The sequence below is a fragment of the Ascaphus truei genome, chromosome 2, assembly GCF_040206685.1.
Source record: "Ascaphus truei isolate aAscTru1 chromosome 2, aAscTru1.hap1, whole genome shotgun sequence".
In the NCBI taxonomy this organism is placed as follows: Eukaryota; Metazoa; Chordata; class Amphibia; order Anura; family Ascaphidae; genus Ascaphus; species Ascaphus truei.
The window spans coordinates 466,818,753-466,842,704 of NC_134484.1; the positions used below are offsets into that span (position 1 = coordinate 466,818,753).

At 43.4% G+C, this 23,952-nt stretch overlaps 1 protein-coding gene across 1 annotated transcript in view; it reads right to left on the reverse strand.

Annotated features, from left to right (window-relative positions):
* Positions 1-1,969: 1,969 nt before the first annotated feature.
* Positions 1,970-23,952, reverse strand: part of LOC142487963 (KAT8 regulatory NSL complex subunit 1-like) — a 124,689-nt gene continuing 102,706 nt past the window's right edge. Inside the window, exons 5-14 of the mRNA XM_075588160.1 lie at positions 19,766-19,967; positions 17,138-17,303; positions 16,348-16,512; positions 15,147-15,293; positions 10,716-10,870; positions 9,169-9,287; positions 8,066-8,120; positions 4,798-4,910; positions 4,081-4,336; positions 1,970-3,060 (exon numbers count right to left, since the gene is read on the reverse strand). Of these exons, the coding sequence (XP_075444275.1) occupies positions 2,752-3,060; positions 4,081-4,336; positions 4,798-4,910; positions 8,066-8,120; positions 9,169-9,287; positions 10,716-10,870; positions 15,147-15,293; positions 16,348-16,512; positions 17,138-17,303; positions 19,766-19,967 (1,687 nt within the window). The 3' untranslated portion in view covers positions 1,970-2,751. The remainder of the gene's footprint in view (positions 3,061-4,080; positions 4,337-4,797; positions 4,911-8,065; positions 8,121-9,168; positions 9,288-10,715; positions 10,871-15,146; positions 15,294-16,347; positions 16,513-17,137; positions 17,304-19,765; positions 19,968-23,952) is intronic.

Sequence of the window (23,952 nt, forward strand, 5' to 3'; positions counted from 1 at the left end):
TGCAATATATCGGCATCTACTTTCTCCCTTAAGGTTAAATTGGTTGAAGTGCTATCTGACACCCACAGAGGGAACGTTTCCCAGCACTTTTGTTCAACAGCTCAAAACTGGAATACGATCCAGGAAACACCCAAAATGACTCAATGCTTCTTTTCTGGTCAAATATTTGAAATAAAGCATGAGAAACGTTGAGTGGTGTAAAGCAGGGGCGCGCAAACTGGAGTTGCCATGGCGTCGTGATGTCAGAACGACGAAGCCCAGGTAAGGCGGGGGGAGGGGGGGGGAGGGGGGGAGAAAGAGATTGCGCACCTTGGTGTAAAGAACAAAAATCAAGGATCACTGCAGCCATGCTCATTTATAAGTGTTAGTTTATTCTGTAGTAAAAGAGAACTACTTTAACAGGTGGGTTTCAATAGAAACATTCCTTTTAGTTACAGAGCTTGCATTTAAAACGCAATTCAATTTAGCAAGTCAAAACCTTTATTATTTCTAGGTTGTAAGTTCATAACGTCAATCTTTCTAAGGAAGCCATCACTAGAGGGAACTTATTCCCATCTTGTGAAAAATCGGGAGAGAAAAGCCGATGACAGTAGGTTTAAACTGCTTGAATAATAACTGCTCCATAATTCCTTTTTAAGCAGAAAAACAAAGCTAAGCCAACCAACGTATCTTACCAACTAGATGTCTTTTGTTAAGATTTAGCAGACAGTAAGAGCCCCAACAAGCAATTGCTTACCATGGAAATGTTCATTGGCTTCAAGAAAAAAAAATACACCTATACTGCTTTAAATATGAAGGTGTTAATCAGCTACATTTAACCCATGTTTTAGTTCCCTTTTATCCTATGGTGAACAATCCCTTTAACGTGGAATTCGTGCGCTGATTCTTTGTTCGCACTGTGCTCTAAAGAAAATGGTCATCCGTGAAGACGGATCGTATGAATGGTCAACAACCCTATCCCTCACCCTACGAGATCTTTCCATAGTAGTAGAAATACACCTAAGGAATTTGGAGTGCTTCACCCAAATCGCTTCTTGGTTTTGTTTTATACGAACCTAGAATTTGAAGGTAGGAAAGAACCCATTGGCTTACTTTGCCGGCCCATTTTCCCCATCAGCTGTAAAACCGCAGATCCCATTTGATCCTTGGCTCCCTTTCGTATTTAGGATAGTTGTACGTCTAGTACCGGAAGTAATCCCATGGGGGGGGAAAATTAGGCCATGCATTGCCTCAAAAACGATGGATCGCTCAAAGTAAAAAAGTATTTGTTAGTCAGCAACATGCTAAGAAACAAACAAACAAACCAAACAGTGGAGAAACCTCCAGGAGGTCTCTCCACCGTTCTTTGTTTTTTAGCATGTTGCTGACGATTTAATACTTTTTTTTTTTTTTACTTTGAGCGATCCCAAGATTATTCTTTACATTCGGAGTAAAAATATGACTTTTACTACATATGACCACAATTGTGTGTCCGGACCCATCGTTCCTTTATGCCAAATAACTGTTATATGGTCCACATATAGATTTCAAACTGTGGATCTTGAGATGTACACTCTGAGCACTGGACATCAGAACTGTTGCCAATTTTTTTCTAGCGGATATCTAGGTATGGGGGTAAGCCAAATGGTTCTCAAAAAGGTGTTCCTGAAGCATTTAAAAATTCACCTGCAGTCCCGTGCATCGATCACGACTTAAAGCTGAAAGTGATGAGCAAGTACTGTACGGTGGATCCTCCAAATGCGCAACACTAAAGTGATTCAAGTTATCGAAACGTTTTGAGTATCCCTGCAGCCCAAGACAATGTAAGAACGCACACTAAACATGGTTTCAGGAGAACCACGTTAGTGCTAACAAATCACAATGTCCACAGGTTTGTCCAACAGGTTTCTGAATTTATTTCGTTAATCTAATTTCATAAATCCATATACACCAGGCTATTTCAGACAGAGGAGTCCCTTTCCCCCCCCCCCCCCCCATTCATTAAATAATTACAGAAATTCGTTGAGGGCTGGGGCGAAGGGAAGAGAGAAAAAAAAATTAGTCCGTTCGCAACTTTGTCTTCCGACACCACAGTGTTTGTACGCACAGACTTCACGATTCTACGCAAACTTTGGGCATTCCTTGCTGTGAAACTGTGACGGCAAGCAGTTTTGTGGATTACTACATTATATATACCGGGATATCTGTTTCTCTTTCAGCAAAGGACACAGTGATGAACAGTAGTACTGAAGCTAAGAAAGAGCTAGTGATTGGGACCTCTTTTGGAAACAGAAGCCTGGATAGTGTGCATTGAAAACACCTCTTGCGGCCAGAGTCAGCACAACGTGCAGACAGCTCTGGCAACGAAGGGGTTAAAAAAAAACCTGATTCAGACTCCTCATTTTTAGAATTCTCCATCGCCTTTATTTGCCGAATCTCTCACCTCATCTGGCTACATGTGCCGGCCACATGCGTCTATTTCTGCCTTCACACCCCTCAAGGAGCCAATGGCAATTAAACAGCCACCCACAGCTGGTGACTTTTCCATGGCTAGGGCCGTGTGCGCGGTTAGGCGTATCCCCTTCGCTCAGTGCGTTACCTCTTACAGGCCCTTTCCACTCCAGCGTGCTGCTGAGCCCAGGATCCCATCGCTTACGATGCACTCTACTGTTCCACTTGGGCCTGCAAGCCAGCTAAGCGCTTGATACTGAAATAAAGTATATGGTTTTGTGTTGTCTAGGTGTCATACACATCTAGTGAAAGGACGAGGTTTCATCTCTTGTTGACCGGCCTGGCGGGGAAATACTCCAGGCTCGCAATCTTTTCCCCGCTGTGGGCGTGGAAACGAACCACTGAAATGCTATTGGGCAGAGGGGGCTCTTTGGACGTGGGGGTGAGGTTTTCTGTTGACATGCCAAAGTCTATGCTCTCAGTCCGTGTGCCAGGCTTGCTTGTTGGGTGCCACATGACATCTGAGGGGTACTTGTTTCTGCTTCTGCTAGGTGTTACTGGCAGGTCCTGGAGAGAGCGGTGGTCTCTGTCAGAGAGTGGAAACGTGCGGGGCTCCCATGGCAGAACAGCCTATGAATATTAAGGGAGTGGGGGGAAAAAAGTTAGCATGTTATGTGATTGTAGAGCCAGGCAAGTCTTCTGTTCCATCTGCGACAGACAACTGTTCTATATCTATATCTCAGATGACTCCTGCATAGGTTATGTGAAATATAACTTGCAAGTTAAGTGAATCACTAACTTCTCCAACTACAATATAATGTTGCCAAATAAAAAAATATCTTTATTTCTGCTTGTGCCTTTCTCTATGCAGGAATATCTGCGTCTAGCTTACATTTACTGCAGGTTTTAGGAAATAAGGAGAGTTCTTCATAGTTAAATAAACGGTATTTGTTAAGGTAGCACATCAGATCAGCCCTCTAAGTGTCTTTTATGTGGTTTAGTAGAAAGGTTGTCAGTGCAAAAATAGTGCGGGGCAAGGGATAATTGTTCTACACTATTGGAAAGCTCACACTATATATGGTATATAGCTCACACTATACATAGCTCACATTATATATACACCTAGCACCAGTCTTAGGAAGGTGGTGGTGTTCACGTTGAAATATTGGCTGGAATATTTTGTAATATTTAACTTTCTAAAGTAAATCTTTAGATAAACAAAAATGCCAGGTTTGACAATGTACAGTATGTGCATCTAACAATATTTCACATGGCCCCCCCCATAAAAGCTACCACAATGCCAAAATAAATAAATTTTCTTCAACAACCTGCTATAACCTTACACTCAAAATACGTATTGCTACAGATGAGGTCTCCGGTTCCGTTTTGTCCTACTCGCGAGTCCCGCGACCCCCCCTCTCCCGCCCTCACTTTTTGTCTGCATGCGCTTCACCCGGTTTTTACAAGCAGCAGCAGGCAAACACAGGGGGGTGGGGGGGGAGGCACAAACCCCCCCCCCACAGAGAGTCCCCTGGAGAGAGGGTCGGAACCGGAGACTTCATCTGTAGTGATCCGCTTTGAATCCCTTGGTTGACAGAGAAGTTTAACATTTTGGAAGTGCTGTAAACGAATGATGATGGAACGCCTAACCTGTTGTTCTTCATCTGGAACCTCAGGAGTGGAGGACCTAGTATCTTCACTCCAGGAGAGCACTCTCGTCCTGCCCCTGAGAGAGAGGCATTGGACAGTGCTGTAAGGCTCTGGGCTGTCAGGTGCAGCAGACGAGAGGCTGAGCGGGACATCATTAAGGCTTTGGAATCCCATGTCCGGAGAAGCTGGATGTAGTGTTCCCTGGCTGTTGGAATTAGGCTGAGGTGTCCAGCGGCCATCCGATTTGTTGGAGGATCTGAAGAAACCGTAAATCGTTACCTTAATCTCATTTATGGTGAGCGATAATTTATGCTACAGGTGCCTATGTCTTCTTAAAATGCAGTCCCCTAATAATTACATCTCAGTAACCCCTTCTAAAATGGAGACTTCAGCCGAGGAAAGTGTTCTAAGAAACCGCAGTATTATTGTTCTTATTCATAGCTTTGCAGGTTATTTATGAGATAAAGGAGCCACTCAATGTTAAATTGGGTACACAGTAAAAATGCCATCCTTTCTTCATACGTTAATACAGGGGCGCTGAACTCCATTCCTCTAGCCTCCCCAACAGGTCAGGTTTTCAGGATATCCCAGCTTCGGCACACGTGGCTCAATCAGGCGCTCTGAGCCACCTGTGCTGAAACTGGGATATCCTGAAAACCTGACGGGGAGGCTTGAGGACGGGATTTAACCGAACACACCGTCCTCGGCACACTGTACCTGCTCCCACGCCGCTGAGGAACAGCGGATGCCCACGAATCCCAGCGAGAACGTTCCAGCTCCTCATATGCACTGTGGCGATTCAGATAAGCCTCATCACACATGTCTTCCAGCTACAGGTACCAAAGGAAATTGTCTATATTAAACAGGCAGCTCAAACAGGTTTTAGTTATGTCCAAAAAAAAAAAAAAAAAAAGGCAACATTTTAGTTTTAAGTACAAGTACATATTTAAGTCACTTTGAAGCAATTTTGTTCGTGAGTAAAAATACAAAAGGCACATTGCATATATGTAAAATAGCTTGTGGTATTGGAACATAGCAGCATTAAAGCTGGGGGTAGCTGAAATATAGGCATGAAGACCAATTAAACATTCTTGATAAATTAAATAAAACCAATGTAAGAAGTAGTTAAAACCGGTAACCCAGACTAGTGATGTACAGAGTACCCGGAAAGTACCCACTACTCGGCGCTTTTTCAGCTACCTGGAAATTACACAGACCCAGCAGCAGGGGGGGCACGGGGCTGGGACCGGCACGGGGCTGGGACCGGCACGGGGCTGGGACCGGCACGGGGTAATTTCAGTGCGGCTGAAAATAGTTCAACACTTACCTGCAGACGGAGACGGACGGTGAGGAAGACCGCGGCGACATTTGGGAGCAGCAGGAACAGAGCAAACAGCTGGTGCCTGTGTGAGCCGGGAACCATGGGAAGGAGACGGCTGTCCAATAGGACCGCTCCTGCTCCGGTCACATGGTTCACTGGCTCACACAGGCACCAGCTGTTTGCTCTGTTCCTGCTGCTCCCGCCGACCCAACAAGGACTTCGGCTGCTGCATCCGCCACCAGGACGTCTGCTGCTGCTCCCAGATGTCGCTGCGGCCCTCACCCTCTGCAGTGGTATTCCTCACCATGCAGGCAAGTGTCTTCTGGGTAACTGGGAACCCGTTTTTAGGAAAATATAGGGCCCGGTACAACACTAGCCCAGACAGCACGCCAACAAAGGAAAAGAAATGTCACGAAACACTAATGATGGTACACCGTTACTGAGGGACCCCCAAAATCATCCCAACATTATTGTGTAATTGTCACCAGCACTCAAGAATAGAGAACAGAAATAGTATGGCAAGCATACAATATATTGTGATTAAATGATGGTTTCAAACAATAAATCCATCTATATCGCAGTGATATACATACATTATATGCAGATTACATATTGTGAATGATTAGGTTCTTTTTCTATATTTGGCTAAATTGCAGCAATCAGAAAGATAATGCATGTGCTGCAACAGATCATATTAACAGCAAAATAGTAAGACAATATAAGGAGTACCAGAGGTTGGGCTGGGGGGACATTGAGCCAAGAAGGCTGCTCAGGCTATTCCCACACCCGTAGGTCTCCTTCTACAGCACAGAAAACGACCTCTCCGGATTAATATTTCCTAGCACGATGCTGCATGTACGATGTTCATTGTGTGTTGTCCCCCTGACCTTAAGTACTTGTTATATTGTCCGCAGTTTGGAGCGGTGCAAATCAACCCTTCGGAACACATTGTTTCAAATAATGTAAACATATGAGCTTTGTTCGGTTTTTTTGGTACATACTGTATACTTTATATCCTTATCGTCTATGCCAGAGGTTCTCAGCCTATGGTCCCAGGTAACCAGTAATCCCCAAGCTAGTGATCACTCAAACATTTATCTCGCAGTCAGGTGATTTTCTATCCACCCGAAAGGCTGCTTCTAAATCTAGGTTAAGTACTTCTCAAATAATTATTTCTAATAAATGTAAATAAATGGATGACCAGGAGTCCAAATAGAGCGTACTCCACCCCTTCTCTGCCACCTTACTGCACTCATCAATACTAAAAAGGTCTGCAGTCAGCTCTACAACATTGAGAAACACTACGTGAGTCGGCTCAGCGGTTAGAAAAGCACATCTTTAAAAGGAAATGGAAAGTGCTGAAAGTGCAACTAACTAAATGAAACACAGGACCAGACCAACTTTTTTCATTTTCTTGTCATGGTAAAGTGAGCAGACGATAAGGACCCCCAAGTAGTCCCTGCTGTCAGAGATGCCGTTCAGATCAGACTATTATAGGGTACGACTGTTACTGCTGGTACAGCAACTATAAGCGATTAGTAATACCTGTCTCACTTCTACCTGCACTGCGCTCCTGGCGACCCTTACCAGAAAGAAAGGCCATGACCAGTAATTACGTTTGGAGGTCTAATTAAATCCTCACTTTCAGACTAATAAAGACACCTCAGTTTGTAGCCACACATTGATAACCACGAGGGAACAGAGGTGGCTACAGAATGTCTTGATGACATTGAAAACAAGTCGACCCACACTGAGGGGATGCGTTTGTACCGGTTTATTGATCTACACAATATTCAGGGTCACAATAAGATCCATCCTTATTCATCAGACCGCCTTTGTTCTGAATGTCGGCATACAATGTAACATGGTTTTAACTCCTTTTGATACTTCTCATACTATGGTTAAGTTTTAGAACTTGATGTGGGGATTGCGTGCGCACCACACCGGGACTGTCCTCCTCTCTGCGGCAGTGTCAGAATGCCATTTCCTTCTTGCACCAATCCAATCTATAGTTAGCCGCGCACGGTGCCAAATAATACAGCAGATCTGAGCGAGTGCTTGCTCACTCTAGGAAGAGTGGTACAAAGGCACATCTTAGCAGTATAAACAAAGCATTTTGAGACGGGCACTACTCAAGCACCCTCCTCGAATATGGTCTTTATCTACCAAACCTATCCCCAGTACACAAATGTAAACCATACTGCAAAATGCTACTGTTTTAGCGAGCTAAATTAGTTTGGAAATGTATCATTTAATTGCAATGTGTGTTTGCAGCCAATACAATGAATTAGACACCTGAGTGCCATTAACACTTTTGGAGCGGATTCACATGCTGCATTAGCACAAAGTGTCAGATATATGCAATGAGTGTTACTGACCACATTACTACCACCACCACCACCGAAAGTGCGCGTTTAACCACGACCCAAACGCATTTCATGCATTTGCAGCATACAAATAACAGCAGCTAGAGGTTTGGAGTTAAAAAATGAAGCAAACTGTTGACTTGCCATTCAGCACAAAAGGCAACCTAATGATATGACGCAATGAAAACAATGGTAAAACGTACCATTTGTACAAACTAGATAGGAACAAGTGATATTTATAACTCAATATAATGACACTCTATAAATAAAGTCTAAAAATCCAAAATGACAAGCTTACCTGTGGGTCCATCCCAAACAAAGGCTCTCGTTCTGCAGAGTCCAGCACACACCAGCTGTACAAACACAAGGATATTTAGTTTATAAACCACTGCCATTCAATTCCGTTTTGCACAAAGGAGAATCGGGCTGGGTTCACTTAAATGTGATGTCATCCTAAGTGGCTTTGCATTACAAAACTGGGTCTAAAATGCACTGAAAATGCAATAGATGGACAGTGCAGTACATTCTAAATAGAATCATCAAATCTGCACCAGTTTTGCGGGGAAGAAATGATGCCCCACAAACCGCTGCAATTCTAGGAGTGCGATGAGAAGAAATCGACAGCTAAGGCGGCGATTATAGTGGCCGCGTGCGCAACGTCACATGGGGCTGTCGCTCGCACACAACATGCACCGAGGCTGAAGGCGATCGGAAGGCGTACCAAGTGCGTCACCAGGCTGGTTCACCCTTATTGGCTGAACCGCTCACGTGACGCAAAAAAACAAAACAAAACCAATTGTATTTTAAAAAAATCGCCCGTGCGCACTATGGGTGGCCGCTGAGGAACGCACATTCGTACTCGCGGCGCGCAATGTAACGCGCATGCCGACAGCCACTACAACCGCGACCTACGGTAGGGGAGGGAAACACCAGCCCTCAAACCCCCCCATCCCCTCTCCAAACAGGTCAGGTTTTCAGAATATACAGAAGATTCCATTCATATAAGGATCCAGCAGAGGAACGGCAGAAAGACCCTCACTACAGTACAGGGCATCGCTGATGATTACGATAAAAAGAAACTAGTTAAAGCCTTTAAGAAGAAATTTGCTTCAGAGCACAGGTGGCTCAGTCAGAGGCAGTCTGATTGAGCCACCTGTGCTGAAGCAGGGATACCCTGAAAACTTTACCTGTGTGTGGCCCCTGAGGACAGGAGTTGCCCCCCCCTGAGCCAAAACAAAAGTCAAACTGTGCAATTTCATTTTTCTTCTGTCACTTCAATGCACACGTTATCTTTGAAGTACAGAATGTGCACATGGAAGTGTGTAAATATATAGATTCCAGTACAACTACCCTACATTCGCACGGCTTTCAATGACGGAAGTGACAAACAGTTATCTGTACCTCGGAGTCAAGATCTCCTTATACTGGAGTTTCTCCACACGAGCTGCTGCTGCCATGGACATTGGAATGACAATGTTATTAATGTCAAAGGAATTCTCCAACCTTTTCCTCTTAAGGGCCTGTAAAAATGAAACACAACAGCCTAAGCAACAACAATACCTGCTCTACATAAAGGCTTTCAGAATCATCCCGGCAGTGTGCAGCAGTGGTATGGGCAGGAATTGAACACAACCTTGAGCAGCTAAGGCCAGTACCTTAACTTCTGTGAAGGAGGCAAGAACCACCATTGTAAGCCTCTGTTCAAAACAAAAACAGGACAAGGACATAGCAATAGTGCAATTTACAGGGAATACAAAAACCGGATTAAGCCCCCTCACATGATGCAAGCAGGACTCAAGCGTGTTAATCTCTAGGAGAAAAGGGACGGCCACACGAGGGGAAATGGAGCAGTTTGAGACCATGTTGTGGTCTATATGCGCTTTGCTTTTGGCAATATTGCGAGAGTGTTTTTATTCCTTGTATATAAAAATACTAATGCTGTTTTCTGTGCGTCCCCTCTTTATACGAGAGCTATCATCATCATCATCATCATCATCATCATCATCAATATCACTATTTGAAGGAGTAACCACACGCTTCAATCCTACTTGCATCATGCGAGTTTAATTTATTTATTCGCTGTAAATTACACAACCGAGTACACACACACACACACACACACACACACACACACTTTTGAAGGAGCTGCATTGGCCCTATATGGTTGCATTGTGGTTTTTATTATTACTATATCACTATTTTAATTGTACTACTAATTTGTAACACTATATTAGTTATTGCTTTGAGTACCTATACACTTGGTATTGGGACTATATGTAAATATCACTCATTTTGTCACCTATTACATTGAAACAAAGGCATGAAAAGGCCGTAACACAATTATGGAGGGAGGTAATGTGATGCTATGGCTAAATAAGAAAGTACGTCACCATATATTGGTGGATCCCAGCACAATCCACCATGAACTCCTGAATAGATCAGGCAGTTTAACATTGGGCGTTATCCTTGGTGGATAAATAAATGATATTTGAGATATTTGGGAGGGAGGGAGGAGAAATTAATCTGTTCACCCAGTAAGGTAAACCAGCAGAGGCTTGCCAAAGTGAGATACACAGGTTTGTAGCTGCCCAAACATGGGTCAGGTTTGGGTTGAAGGTGGCATCTAACTATAAATAGGAGTGTACTTTATCGGTTGTTGTGAGTTCATATTGTGCTATAAAAAGTCAATCATTAATCCCAAGAAGTTGATCAATTTAACCCACAAGGGGAGGGCATGGGAGGGGGGGTGTCCCCTACAGCAATGAAGGTGTTGAGAAGAGATACGAACATTAAGCAGTGAACTCACCTTGTACATTTGCATCAAACATTATGCGGATGTTAAGCAAAGAGCAGGTCATTTCTACCAAACCTCGGCTAGGCCCAAGTAAAACTCTGGTACCTGTATCTGCCTCTTCTGCTGTAAGCGGTGGGATATAGGGCGGACTTACCGCAAAGGCGCTGGTATGCTGGCTGGCAGGAGGGGTTTCAGTAAATGGGGACAGTTGGTGCGATGCGGAGCTTGGTCTTTGATTAACAGGGGTGGACACGTGGATGTTGGGGTTCGGCACTCCTCTGTATTGCCTTTCATCTTTGAATGGAGATGCTGATAGTATATTAAAAAAAGAAATTAAAAAAAAAAAAAATCGGTAAAGGTCACGGTATTCATCATCAGAAGCAGAAGCAGAGCCGCAGCCGAGCAGTGCAAACATGTCACATGAACCCTGCAAATTACTTTACAAAAAGTAACTTCTCCCCCCCCCCCCCCCCAAAGACTGCACTTAATGCTTTCTACAGTGGATCCTGTCACATGCTAAAACTGTAAAAGGGAGGTGCATGAAATGTTTAGGTGCAAAGTACACTTTTTTTCTAGCAAAGTATTAGAAACTAAAGCCCAGACATCCACTGAGCCGGATAATGTTTTGCACCATTTCACAATTAGTCGTTTGGTGGAAGGACAAAGGCAGAACAGTTATTGGAGTGCAGGGTTTACACAATTAGCGCTGAACCAGAATAAAATAATGCCCCTGTTTTTGAGTCGTCTTAAAATCATGAGAGAAAGGTAGGACCCTGGAAAGGTTTGGAACACAACCCTGTGCGGTCCAGTTATGTGGTTCTGTATCTGGCTCCCTTTGTTGATCTGTTGCTTATTTGTCCGAGTGCACAGTGCACTTCTAATAAAGAAGCCGCCTCACCAAGCAAACTTGCAATAAAATGACCGAAGCCACTTCTCTTTATTTCCAACATGCCCCAGGGCTGACCGTTTCATAATGCAAGTTATGTTTCGTAGCTTTTCACAGTGAATATAAGAATACACGAAGTCTATGGCTTACAACTACCGCTGGCGGCTCATTCCTAACTGCAGGGAAAAAAAAGGGTGCAATGGATCTGAAACCTGGTGTCACCTCCAGGCTGCATCTCCTTAAATTACAGAAACAGAGAACTACTGGAGGATTGGACAATGAATTACAGCAGGATGAAGAATGACAAGTATAATACATTTGGGGGTGGGGGGGGGGGGGGGAGGAGGAGGGATGAGGGTGATTCAATAAGATTGCTCCTGTACTGAGACAATTTCAAGGTGAAATCTAAATGTATTATATGGATGTATAAGATCCCACAGAGTGTCCCAACTTTCTCTCAAGTGTGGGTAATAAACTTTTGGGGGGGAAGTAAAAAAGTTTGATATTCAGAAATAACACTTCGGTCACAGTATTCCTGCGAGATCTTTGGAACACTGAAATCATCGACCTCTGTAAATGTGTTTTCTTTACATTAAGTTACACAGCATGTAAAGAAAATACCCATTTTTTAAAGTTTGACTGTGCAACAGCTCTCTTAAAAAAATAAATAAAAAATACACCGAGGCTGATTGCATTTTTTTACTCATACGAATAAGAGGAAGAAATCAAAGTTCAACTAGTTGGCCACACATCACAAGTCAACGAGGCAATAAAAGCTAGAGATAAAGAAAGGAGTCAGGAGCTTTCGCCAGAGTCCATGAAGCTACTAGAAGTCTGTTCTCACTACTGTGAAGCGCTATGTACACTAATGGCGCTATATAAATAAAGACATACAATACAATACAATTAGCGGCACCGGCCAGCGCTGGAGCATTTCGGGTTTAATGGTTAAACCATTCTGGTTTCTTAAGAGACAGGGGTGCCCAATGCTACATCCCATTGACAAAACATATATGGTAAAAAGTATAATGTAAAATACTTCAATAATAATATTAAATACTTGGTTATTTAGTTAACCTTTTGTCCAAAGCATCATAAGCCTGCATACCAACGCCAAGGTATAACCAAATTAATGCAGGTCCTACACTACACTGTGAACCCTTCCTTTTACCTCTGTAAGAGGGGAAGAACCATTATAGGTCTTGTTCCTGCAGCAAATGAAAATACCTCCCAAGTTAAAAAGGTGAAGGAGGAGGAGTGAGCTCTGGGGGGAGGTGACACCAGCCTCCAAACGACTGCTGCCAGTCAGACATTGATTAATACACATTCCCAGCTAGCTCAAACTCCCACACTCACCACAGGCCAAAGGGTTAACTAAATAACCAAGTATTTAATATTATTATTGAAATATTTTACTTTATACTTTTTACCATATATGTTTTGTCAATGGGATGTAGCATTGGGCACCCCCTGTCTCTTGTTATATGCAATTGCCACGCTCAGTAGCTCTCTGGTTGACATAAATATATATTCATGATGTGGTGGGTGTGAGTTTGAGCTAGCTGGGAATGTGTGTTAATCATTCTGGTTTCTTATTAATAGGCAGCAGCTTCAAAACGTTGGGAGATGCAACGGATAGACAGTCATCTTGTGCTGGCACCTGATCTCCATTGTTTCATTTACTTTTATAGTATCATTGTACTGTATATGCCATTGTTTTTATTGCTCACAGCGCTGCGTTTGTTGGCATTAACATCATCGCTCCAAATGTTTCTGCTGTTGGCTTTTTTTTCTTTCCATTTATAAAATGAGAAAAGCAGGCACTACATATTTATAACATCCCCTTTCCAGCCTCTCAAACATTCAGCACACGGCTCCCAACCAGTAACTTAAAGGGAAAGACACACACGAGGGTTACATTTGTTTTTTTTTTCTTTCATCTTAGTGTGATTGTCCCCCTTAGAAAAATTTAAATCGTCTTCAAAAAGCAAATTGTACTTTGTATTGCTAAAAAATAATGATTATGTTATCTTGATCTGCCGAATTCATGCTTTATCTGTGTCCAAGGATGGCTTCATAATTACTTTATATAGAATAGAAGATCAATAACACAAGCAGAAGGGGCACAGGAGAAACAGGAGGGATTAGGAAGCGTAGTAACTGAAAGGTACTAAAATCCCAGCACTGCAATAAGGACATGGGATGGTTTGCATACGGCGGCTGTAGTGGAGTGATGCTACAGCGACTGTCAGGACTGGGACACGGCTATGTCATGGCTCCATTTAGAAAGGACAGGGTAAGAAGGGCACAGTAGTTGCCATGTGAGTGGAGTAACTCAGGGATCGGCACTGGGACCCCTGCTTTTTAACTTGTTTATTAATGACCTTGATGTTGGCATCGAGAGCAAAGTCTCCATCTTTGCTGATGATACTAAATTGTGTAAGGTGATAGAATCAGAGCAGGATGTAATTTCTCCCCAGAAGGACTTAGACTGGAAACGTGGGCAGGTAAATTGCAGAGGAGGTTTAATACAGAAAAATGTAAGGTTATGCATTTGGGATGCAAGAATAAAAAGGTCGACTTCCAAATTAAATGGAGATATATTGGGGGAATCCTTGATGGAGAAGGATTTAGGAGTGCTTGTAGACAGCAGGCTTAGCAATAGTGCCCAATGTCATGCAGTAGCTGCAAAGGCAAACAAGATCTTATCTTGCATCAAACGGGCAATGGATGGAAGGGAAGTAAACATAATTATGCCCCTTTACAAAGCATTAGTAAGACCACACCTTGAATATGGAGTACAATTTTGGGCACCAATCCTAAGAAAATACATTATGGAACTAGAGAGAGTTCAGAGAAGAGCCACCAAATTAATAAAGGGGGTGGACAATCTAACTTATGAGGAGAGGCTAGCTAAATTAGATTTATTTACATTAGAAAAGAGGCGTCTAAGAGGGGATATGATAACTATATACAAATATAGTCGAGGACTGTACAAGGAGCTTTCAAAAGACCAATTCATCCCAAGGGCAGAACTAAGGACTCGGGGTCATTCCATAGGTTGGAGGAAAGGAGATTTCACCAGCAACAAAGGAAAGCGTTCTTTACAGTAATGGCAGTTACAGTGTGGCATTCATTACCCATCGAGACTTATGGCAGATACAATAGACATCTTTATTTAAAAAAATAAAAAATAAAAAAAGAGGTACAATTTTTATATTGGTCTGATATTTATTTTACTTAAGGCGTCAATTGGATACATTTAATCCATGAAACATGCTACTGCATCCATGACTTCACCTTAGGCTGCTCTTATAGTGCCGGCGATGTCACATCAAAACAAATGCATTGCCGCCGTCGCGTGCGCTTATAGTAAGCGCGACGCGACAGCTTGGTCGCGATCGCAGGAAGTCATCTCAATTTAAATTTTTCCAGCGACCGCAGCCTGATGTCGCCGTCGCTATAAGCGTAGCCTTATTCTTAGGAGGGACTGCCCCTTTAAACCGTGATGCTATAAACCCCATTACGCTTGAATGCCAGTTCCCATTCTCCTTTTGGCTGCAGGTTTTGCTAGAGAGAATCTGATCAAGCTATTTTGCATGCTACATTTGGTACTGTACTCCTGCATTAATGCATCCGAGGCCAAATGTTTTTGAAGTTTCTTTGGAGAACACCATGTGGGACCTTGAGAAGACTCACCATGATGTGCTGAAGCCTGAGGCGTTCTTCGGAGCTGTGACCTTACTCGATCTGCTGTGGAAGCGGATATTAGCCTTGCATTTTTCTGCCAGCTTTCCACACGATACCGATACAACTTCTCTTGGTCACTTTTACCATGTGTATAACCTGGTGGTGGAAAGGAGACAACAAGACTATTGATCTTCCTGACAAAATGGTGCAAGTATAACACACATCACAACTTCACACACACATACAAAAAAAAAAAAAAAAAAAACTTAAGCAATTATGTTACTTCCAACATACTTCTCTCCACAAAGCACACTCACAGGCTGCTGGGGATATAAAAGCTGGGTCTTTATTACATCTTGGCCCCGAACAGATTGTGTATGCATCGGTGTTAAGACTTAAGACCCAGCTTTTGGATCAGCAGCAGCCTGGGAGTGCGCTCTGTGGAGAGAAGTAGGCTAAACTTGGTAAGCCTAATAACCATGCACCAGCTTAATATTCAGGGTTTACACTTATCAAGAAGATAGAGGATGCTAATGTCGAGCTGGGCAATATGCCGTTACATCACGACAATAGAAAATGATAAACGATCGACATTTGTTATTATTGAGGTATTATTGTAAGACAGCCATTATATGTTTTAGGGAGAGCAAGTGGGATTCAGTTTAACTGGAAGCAGCTGCTTCAAGAACACAGAACTATGATATCTATGGGATCTCTGCACCCTTCCTTAACCACTACACCTGGGGAATAGTGGCGTCTTCTTCACCTGCGTTTGCGCGCCCTTCCTGTTCATCCATTTCCTACACCCACCTTTGTTACAAGTAATTAAACATTTGTAAAACCATATTTCATGTATAAATTTACTCATAAAAGTGTTTAAAATAATGAATAGGGCGATTATAATTTCCTATGAAGCCGATGGTTATTGCGATAAATTAGGAATTGATCATGATACATATATAAATTTGTGCAAGTTTTTTTTGTTATTGCCCAACCCTACTCTAGTATTAGATATTTTTTTTCTACTAGCTCTTTGTTCCAGTAAAACAAATGAAGGTTAACAAAGTGACACTTAATATTTCTCTGGACCACATATCGATTCTTCAGACAGAGCCATGACGGTCCTGGAAGGTTGTCCTGTTCATCAAGGTTCGACACAAAGCAGTGGTTAGGAGTACCCTTCTCCTTCTTACTATCTGGCATCACTTACTGCCTGTGAAGTCAGGCGACGCGCTTGGATTCTGACAGTCTCTTCTCACATTGTCCAGAGGTTTCTTCCGGAGCTGGGAAAGCTTCAGCGCCTTGAGCTTGTGAGTGAGCCGGAACTGCCTGTCCTCTTTCAGCAACGCTTCAAAGTGCAAGTTAAGGGAGGTGTCTGGAGACCAGGACAGCCAAGAAAATAACAGAAATGGTATAGACTGAACAAATGCTACATTCATGCAAAAAACTGATTTATAACTAACTGTACAAGGACAAATACATAGCAGCTCAACCAATATTAACCACTTATCAAAAATAGAGTAGCACCACCACCATAAGTTCCAGTAGTTCTATTGGTCACAGGAAAGGTTACATTTCTGATACCTTTTATTGTACCAGAAAAGGTGGTTATCACAACCCAAAATATATCTAAATATATTATAAAATATATTAAAAACATGTTTAAACTAAATGTATAGTAGGGATGGCCAAACATTGTAATGGCCTGGGGAGTATTTGGGCAGAATGGTCATTTTGATGCTCTGCTAAAGATCTCCAAAGGCAGGTATGGATACTATACCAATTGTACTATAGTTGTCGCAGGGCCCTCAAATGAAGTACCCAGAGAACTTGAAAAGATGAAATTACAAGTGTGGCCTGTGTGACCGTTTGTAAGCTCAATCTCCGACCTGAGCAGCACACACTAATAAGGTTGCAGTGCTTTAAAGCAGCAGAGTTGGCCTTTAACTAAACCTCAGGAGGCCACAGGATCCCACCCCCTTCTGGTTTAAACTACTCACCGTGGGGGAAAGAGAGAATAGGGTGGTATCCAGGGTCCATCAGTGCTATGCGCTCATTTAGAGTCATGGTGCTGGGGTGCACGGTCTTCACAAAGGTTTTGCAACCGCACAGGATACACGTGATTGGAGGCTCACAACTACACTTCATAGACAGGGGCTTCTGCGGCTGGTCAAGAAGAACACAAAAGGTGCAAATTGGTCATTAACTGGCAGTACGGGGATTTAGTAGCATAAACCACTGGGACAAACTGTGCCCTCTAGAAGCGATCCATATAGGTCCAATTAACATGGTGCAATGTATAATGAAACCTGAACGATACCTATGCTAATGGATCAGCCCCTGTGGAAGTCGCACACTTAACAAGCACCTCCACTCTACATGGACTTTCCTTTTTCTTTCCCCATTCATGAATGCTTGAGGGAAACCGTTAAAGAAAAAAAACTAAAACCAAAGCGCATAATTGGACATTTTGATCATGTCCCGTACGCAGAATATCTAACTCTTGCACGGAGAATCCTTTTGTGGCTTGTGGAGCATTAGCTTTTTATGTCAATATTTGTGCCTGAACATTAAAACGTGGTGAGTCCTGGGACAGTACCCTTGGAGACCCATTTTCGAGCATCCCAGTAGTATTAAAGGTGCACCTTATCCCTAATGCACTCAACCGATGAGCATGCCCGACTTAAGAGAGGGTGTGATCACCCCAAGCTTCATTTTGTAAACCTGTGCCTCACAAGTAAGCGTGTACGCAGTGTGTGTTCATGTATAAAACATGACCCACTACATATGCACTTACTCACCAGACCCCGCCAAAACAAAATCTACACTCCATGTACGCTTTTTATCTCAGATGTCCCCCTAAACAAAAGTTTGAGATGGAAGTGATGAGGGCAAGTCTGTGCGGTTACAGAATGGGTTAAGGCCAGAGCAAACAGTAATGACTTTCAATAGACTTCAGTTTTTCAAATGTTTTAAATGACATCACAAATCATACATGGCTTCTGCTAGATAAGACAATACAGGTATGTGGTATTATAAACAAAGCTCGATTTAAACTGGGTGTTGCCTTCCTTTAATTGTAAGTGCAGGCGAAACACAGAGGCGGAAGAAAAGTGAACCCAAAAAGGATACCACACTAAGTGGGAAGAGGAGAGTCCAAAGTCCATAGGAGAAGAGGAAGAGCAGGTGAAGCAATGGAGAGAAACACAAACTGGGTGGGAAGATTTCTCAGGGAAGCTCTTAGCACCTGATCCCCTAGTTAAAATAGACATGATTACTCTTAGTAGATGGTTTGTACACTTGTGCGATGCTAAGTACTATAGATAACGCATAAAGAATAACTCAGTGCACAAAGCTCAATGCGGCAACACGGGACACAATGGGGTCAATCAAATTTAGGAATGACCAGTTACGGGTCAGTGACAATAATGGGGTTTGGCATCAAAGATGGAGAGAGGGTGGAGAGTTGTGAGAAAAATAAAAATAAACTCATACTGTGACAACGACAAAGCAGAGCGGTTGGGCTCAGGAATGTCACAAATCCGTAAGTAGGTGTTGGATACTTTTAACTGGTCATTTCCCCACTTATAACTACCAGAGCGTGATTTTCTTACAACCCCCATAGGTTACACTGACAGCATTGTAATGTTGGTGCCTTAAACCCAGGGCCCTTTACATTTATAGGCAGGCTACACCCATCCTGATATAAAGCCACAGAATGATAAGGCATCAGGGACGCTCTACACAAACCAATTCAATACACAAATCGTATTCTCCCGAGTGGGAAGGTAGTTGTCATTGAGTTGGATTTGATGCTTTCCGTGTCAAATAAAAACCATATATTTCTGGGCTGCCATTTCTTTGACGTCAATATGTAGAAAACAGATTGCTCATAATACCCTCGTCACATCCCAATACCAGTGGAGTTACTCTGTGTATGCTGAAGAACATGGCACAGGCAATTATTTTAAACAAACAAACAAAAAAAAATAAGCTATAAAATACTGTATGGATATTTTGGGGTCAAAGCCAAGTAAATTCATTTATATAGGAAACGGTCTGCTGCAGGGCCACCAACAGGCCAGGTTTTAAGGATATCCCTGCTTCAGCACAGGTGGCTCGGTCAAAGAGAGCTACCCGTGTGAGCTGAAGCAGGGACAGCCTTAAAACCTGGCCTGTTGGTGGCCCTCGAGGACCTACTGTAAATTAATGTTGCTGGAAAAATGTATCATCTGATGGATGATATCAATTTAGCGCAAATCCAGCAGGTAAAGCAGGATGAGGCTGTGAAACCTTTACCACGTTCTTCTAACAACGATGGCAGATACAGACTTGCTTATCCCCCAACACTGTAAACCCTTTGAGAACACCAGAACCGTGATGTTTTCGGATATTACCGGTTAAGAAATATGTATATGTATTCTTCAGATACTAACGGCTAAGGAACCTGTATAGTTCCTCTTTGCTTTGCAACGTTCAGAGAAATTGTGATAGATTTGACTCAATCTCCTAAAAACAGATCAGTTCGTCACTGATTTAGCCAAGATTGTTTTCCAAGAACAAAAAGTGCAGACACGTCAGACGCCACATAAAACACAGGAAGAGGGAAGGATAATGAAGCATCTTACCTTCCTACTAAGGGAAGACACCGCGCTGGACCTGACCAACCGACGCTTCTTGTGTCCGCGGAGGGGTCGTACTCTGGCGGATATACAGCTGGAGTCCGCAAGCACTGGGGGCGCCGCGAGGCAGTCTAATCGACGCTTTTTACCCAGTACCTCCTCTGAACCCAGATCCTCTGCGGAGCCGTTCGACAGACTGGAGCGCACACTGCAACAGAAACATCCACGGTTCAGAAACACTGCAGAGCAAGGAGCTTATTCGCAGGCTAAATTTTTATATAGAACTGCATTGCGGAAAATTGTGGAAGCCAAGCCAGGCTACAGGCACTGAAAGAAGGGACATTAGTTTCATACCAAGCTTAATAGCAATTGGTGTTAGACTATGCCAGTGGATTTCAACCTTCTCTCGCAGCACCCCTAATCATAGAGCTCCGTTCCTGAGGCACCCCCACAACAGGACAGGGTCACAGAAAACACACACACACACACACACACACACACACACACACACACACACACACACACACACACACACCTCTACTGCCCATGCCGCTTCCTCCTCTGCGTGGCCACACCCCGCAAGCTCCTGACACCACCTCCTGATTGGCTGCATTACCCAGCAGCAGCCAATCAGGATAGAGGAAACTGCCTTGCTCTCCCAGCTCTGGGAGATCAAGGAAATCCCGGAGCACCCGTTTGTTTGATCTTCTCACGGCACCCCAGGGTGCTGTGGAACCCTGTTTGGGAAACACTGCTCTATAAGCTGGCACATGACTTGCAAAGTTTACAAGTCAAAATATTTTGTGGGGGTGGGAGGTGAACCAAAATACTTGTTTAAGTACTCAGCACTATAGTTTGTCAAATATGTTTCTTCTGACAGCAAGTTACATTCTTAAAGCGAAACTTTAGTGTATCCAATTGTTGCATAAATTTAAGAGGGGGAGGAGGACTGTGTACAAAATCTGTCTGATTTCTCCTTGTGCCATGAAGGGTGCTGGGGGAGATATGAGGATGATGAGGGGTGCTGGGGGAGATATGAGAATGATGAGGGGTGCTGGGGGAGATATGAGGATGATGAGGGGTGCTGGGGGAGATATGAGGATGATGAGGGGTGCTGGGGGAGATATGAGGATGATGAGGGGTTCTGGGAGAGCTATATGAGAATGATGAGGGGTTCTGGGAGAGCTATATGAGAATGATGAGGGGTGCTGGGGGAGATATGAGGATGATGAGGGGTTCTGGGAGATCTATATGAGAATGATGAGGGATGCTGGGGGAGATATGAGGAGGATGATGATTATTATTTTACCCGTGCTGTCTGATTTTTATAAAATATGTATTTGGGGGGGTGGGGGGAAAGGGGGGTCTTTTAAAATGTATTGGGACGACGGGCGTCTTTTTAATATGTATTGGCGGGGCGGATATTTTTATTATGTATTGCAGGTGGGGTTACATGTGTTTAGGGGTGGTTTTTTTTGATATGTATTTTGTGGGGGGATTGAGTGAGTGGGGTAATTGACGAATGGTAGGGGCGACAGAGGAGAGAGGTGGGATTGAGTGAGGAAAAGGAGTAAGAGTGAGACGCAGACGAGATAAATACGTGAGGCGGGAGAGTGACTGAGACGGAGGGGAGAGAGAAATACGTGGGTATAGGGTGGGAAATAGAGGGGGCTTGTGAGGTGTGAAATTAACCTAAGGCCGCGCTTATAGTCCCGGCGACGCTGACGTCACGCTGAAGTCACTGGAAAAATCAAATTGAAGTGACTTCCAACGATTGCGACCAAGCCGTCGCTACTACTATAAGTGCACGCGACGTCGTCAATACATTTGTTTTGACGCAATGTCGCCAGCACTATAAGCGCCGCCTAATATGTGTCAGCCAGACAGGGGTTCCCCAAGATTTTTCGAAATACTTCAAGGGTTCCTCCAAACAAAAAAAGTTTGTGAATCACTGCTCCAGAGGAAAGGTTATTAGAAGCCTGTTACATTCAGCACTGGTTTCATAACACGCCCTTGAGTCGCCATTGTAACTGGAAAAAATCAAACACTTAAAAATAAAACATTTATATAAAAATAAATAGTACTCACTACACCTAATGTGATCCTAAGTTGTAATGCACCATTACAAATACCAATCATTAGCTTGGGGGGGTGGCACTTCTATGCTGTAATACTAAATCCATAATCGCCCAATAACCAGTTATAAACATAAAATCAATCTCATCTGTGACCTTAAAGTTAACACAGAGTTAATTTATAAGTATGTACAATATTACTTGAAGGGTCAAACAATTCTTCCCATTTTTAAATATCCACACTGGTGGATAAAGAACAATGGCTTTAACATAATGGCCATGCAGAGTGCAGGCTCTGCTGATAAGCCACCTGGCAGTGATGGGGTTAATGTTGCAATGTCTTGTGGGTCCCTCTGGCAGCAAAGTAGTTAAGAGGCTGTTTGTGAGCCTCAGCAATCGTTTGAATAAAACTTTACTTAAAAGCCAAAGCCATAATTACACTATTATCCTTCATGCGGTGATTTATTCAACTACAGACGGTGCCCCAGACACGTCTTCATTTCAAAGGCCAATCCGCACGATGACACTTTTTACTGTCTCAGTATTACAGTAAAATGTCTAAGGCCGGGTCCCCAGTGGTCACGACGGCGCGCGCACCGCACACCAGACGCTCACCTCTAGCCAGGCAGGCCCCAGTACCCCCTTGTGTGCGCGCTCCTCTCACGACAGTGCGTCCGCCGGCAGGGAAGACACGAAAGTTGTCTTTCCGTGCTGTGGTCACATGCTCGGCGGGCAGCCAATGGAAAGGCAGATATGCCCAGTCATGGGCGCGCCCCCCGTGCATCCCATCGCTACCCTACAGACCGCGGCTGTAAGCTGTGCACGCACCGCCAGGCGAGCGTGCAGCAGTGAGCAGTGGGGTCGTAGCCTACGCAGCATTGTACTAAAGAAAGAAAAAAAAAAACACAAACAAAAAAAGCTTGCAGATACTATGCATTGGCATGTGTGAAATCGTCACCCATGGAAGTCACAGTAAGTTTTGTCTGAAGCACAAAAACCCCCACGGAACTGTGATGCGAGAATAAGAACGCGCTTCTGAGCCACATTCACAGCGAACGCCTCTATCCCAAGACGGAAACGTGCAATTGCATTCACCGATATAAGCGGGAAACACTAGGGGTCCCCATTGGACTCTATATAGAAGGAACAAATTCATTAAAACTGCACATCAGGGTTTGCAAACAATGTATATTCTGCAGGACACCGCAACACTGATTACTAAAGCATATATTCAAGGCAACAAGATCTCCGTTTCTGATCAACTCAAAAAGTTGAATAAATGAGCAGTTATTCTTCTACGTCAAATGAACATGTCTAAGTGCAATTAATAACGGCATTTCCCTCGTTCTTATTCACACACCTCAACATGACTTTCACAGCTATACTATTTTGCTGATGCGTTGCTCAAGTTTCAAAAAACAATTCACTTATTTTACATTTCGTTAACAAAACACGGGTGATTTAGCGTTATTTTCTTCCATTTGTTTGCTACTACCCATTGACTAAATGAAATTTCTGCATTTTACATAGTCTTGAATGCGGACATTGCTCTACTACAGAGCGTTTGTTCCTACAGGATACACCATGCCTTGAACCTTGTATGAACACTGTCCCCTTGAGCTCTGCATTGGAGTATTTTTTGTGTGTGGTTATGTCAGTATCAGATTTCCATTTTAAATGCCTAGAAAGCAAACCGCTGCAAATGGGAGCACACGGACGATATAAGGTCGAGGCTTGCAATTATGTACGCACATAAAAAACAACACACTTTAACCTACATGCATATGAAATCAGATTTTAAATGAATAAATATATGTATGTGTGTGTAGGTGTAGGTGTGTGTAGGTGTAGGTGTGTGTAGGTGTAGGTGTGTGTGTGTAGGTGTGTGTGTGTAGGTGTGTGTATGTGTGTAGGTGTATGTGTGTAGGTGTGTGTAGGTGTGTGTAGGTGTGTGTAGGTGTGTGTAGGTGTGTGTAGGTGTGTGTAGGTGTGTGTAGGTGTGTGTAGGTGTGTGTAGGTGTGTGTAGGTGTGTGTAGGTGTGTGTAGGTGTGTGTAGGTGTGTGTAGGTGTGTGTAGGTGTGTGTAGGTGTGTAGGTGTGTGTAGGTGTGTAGGTGTG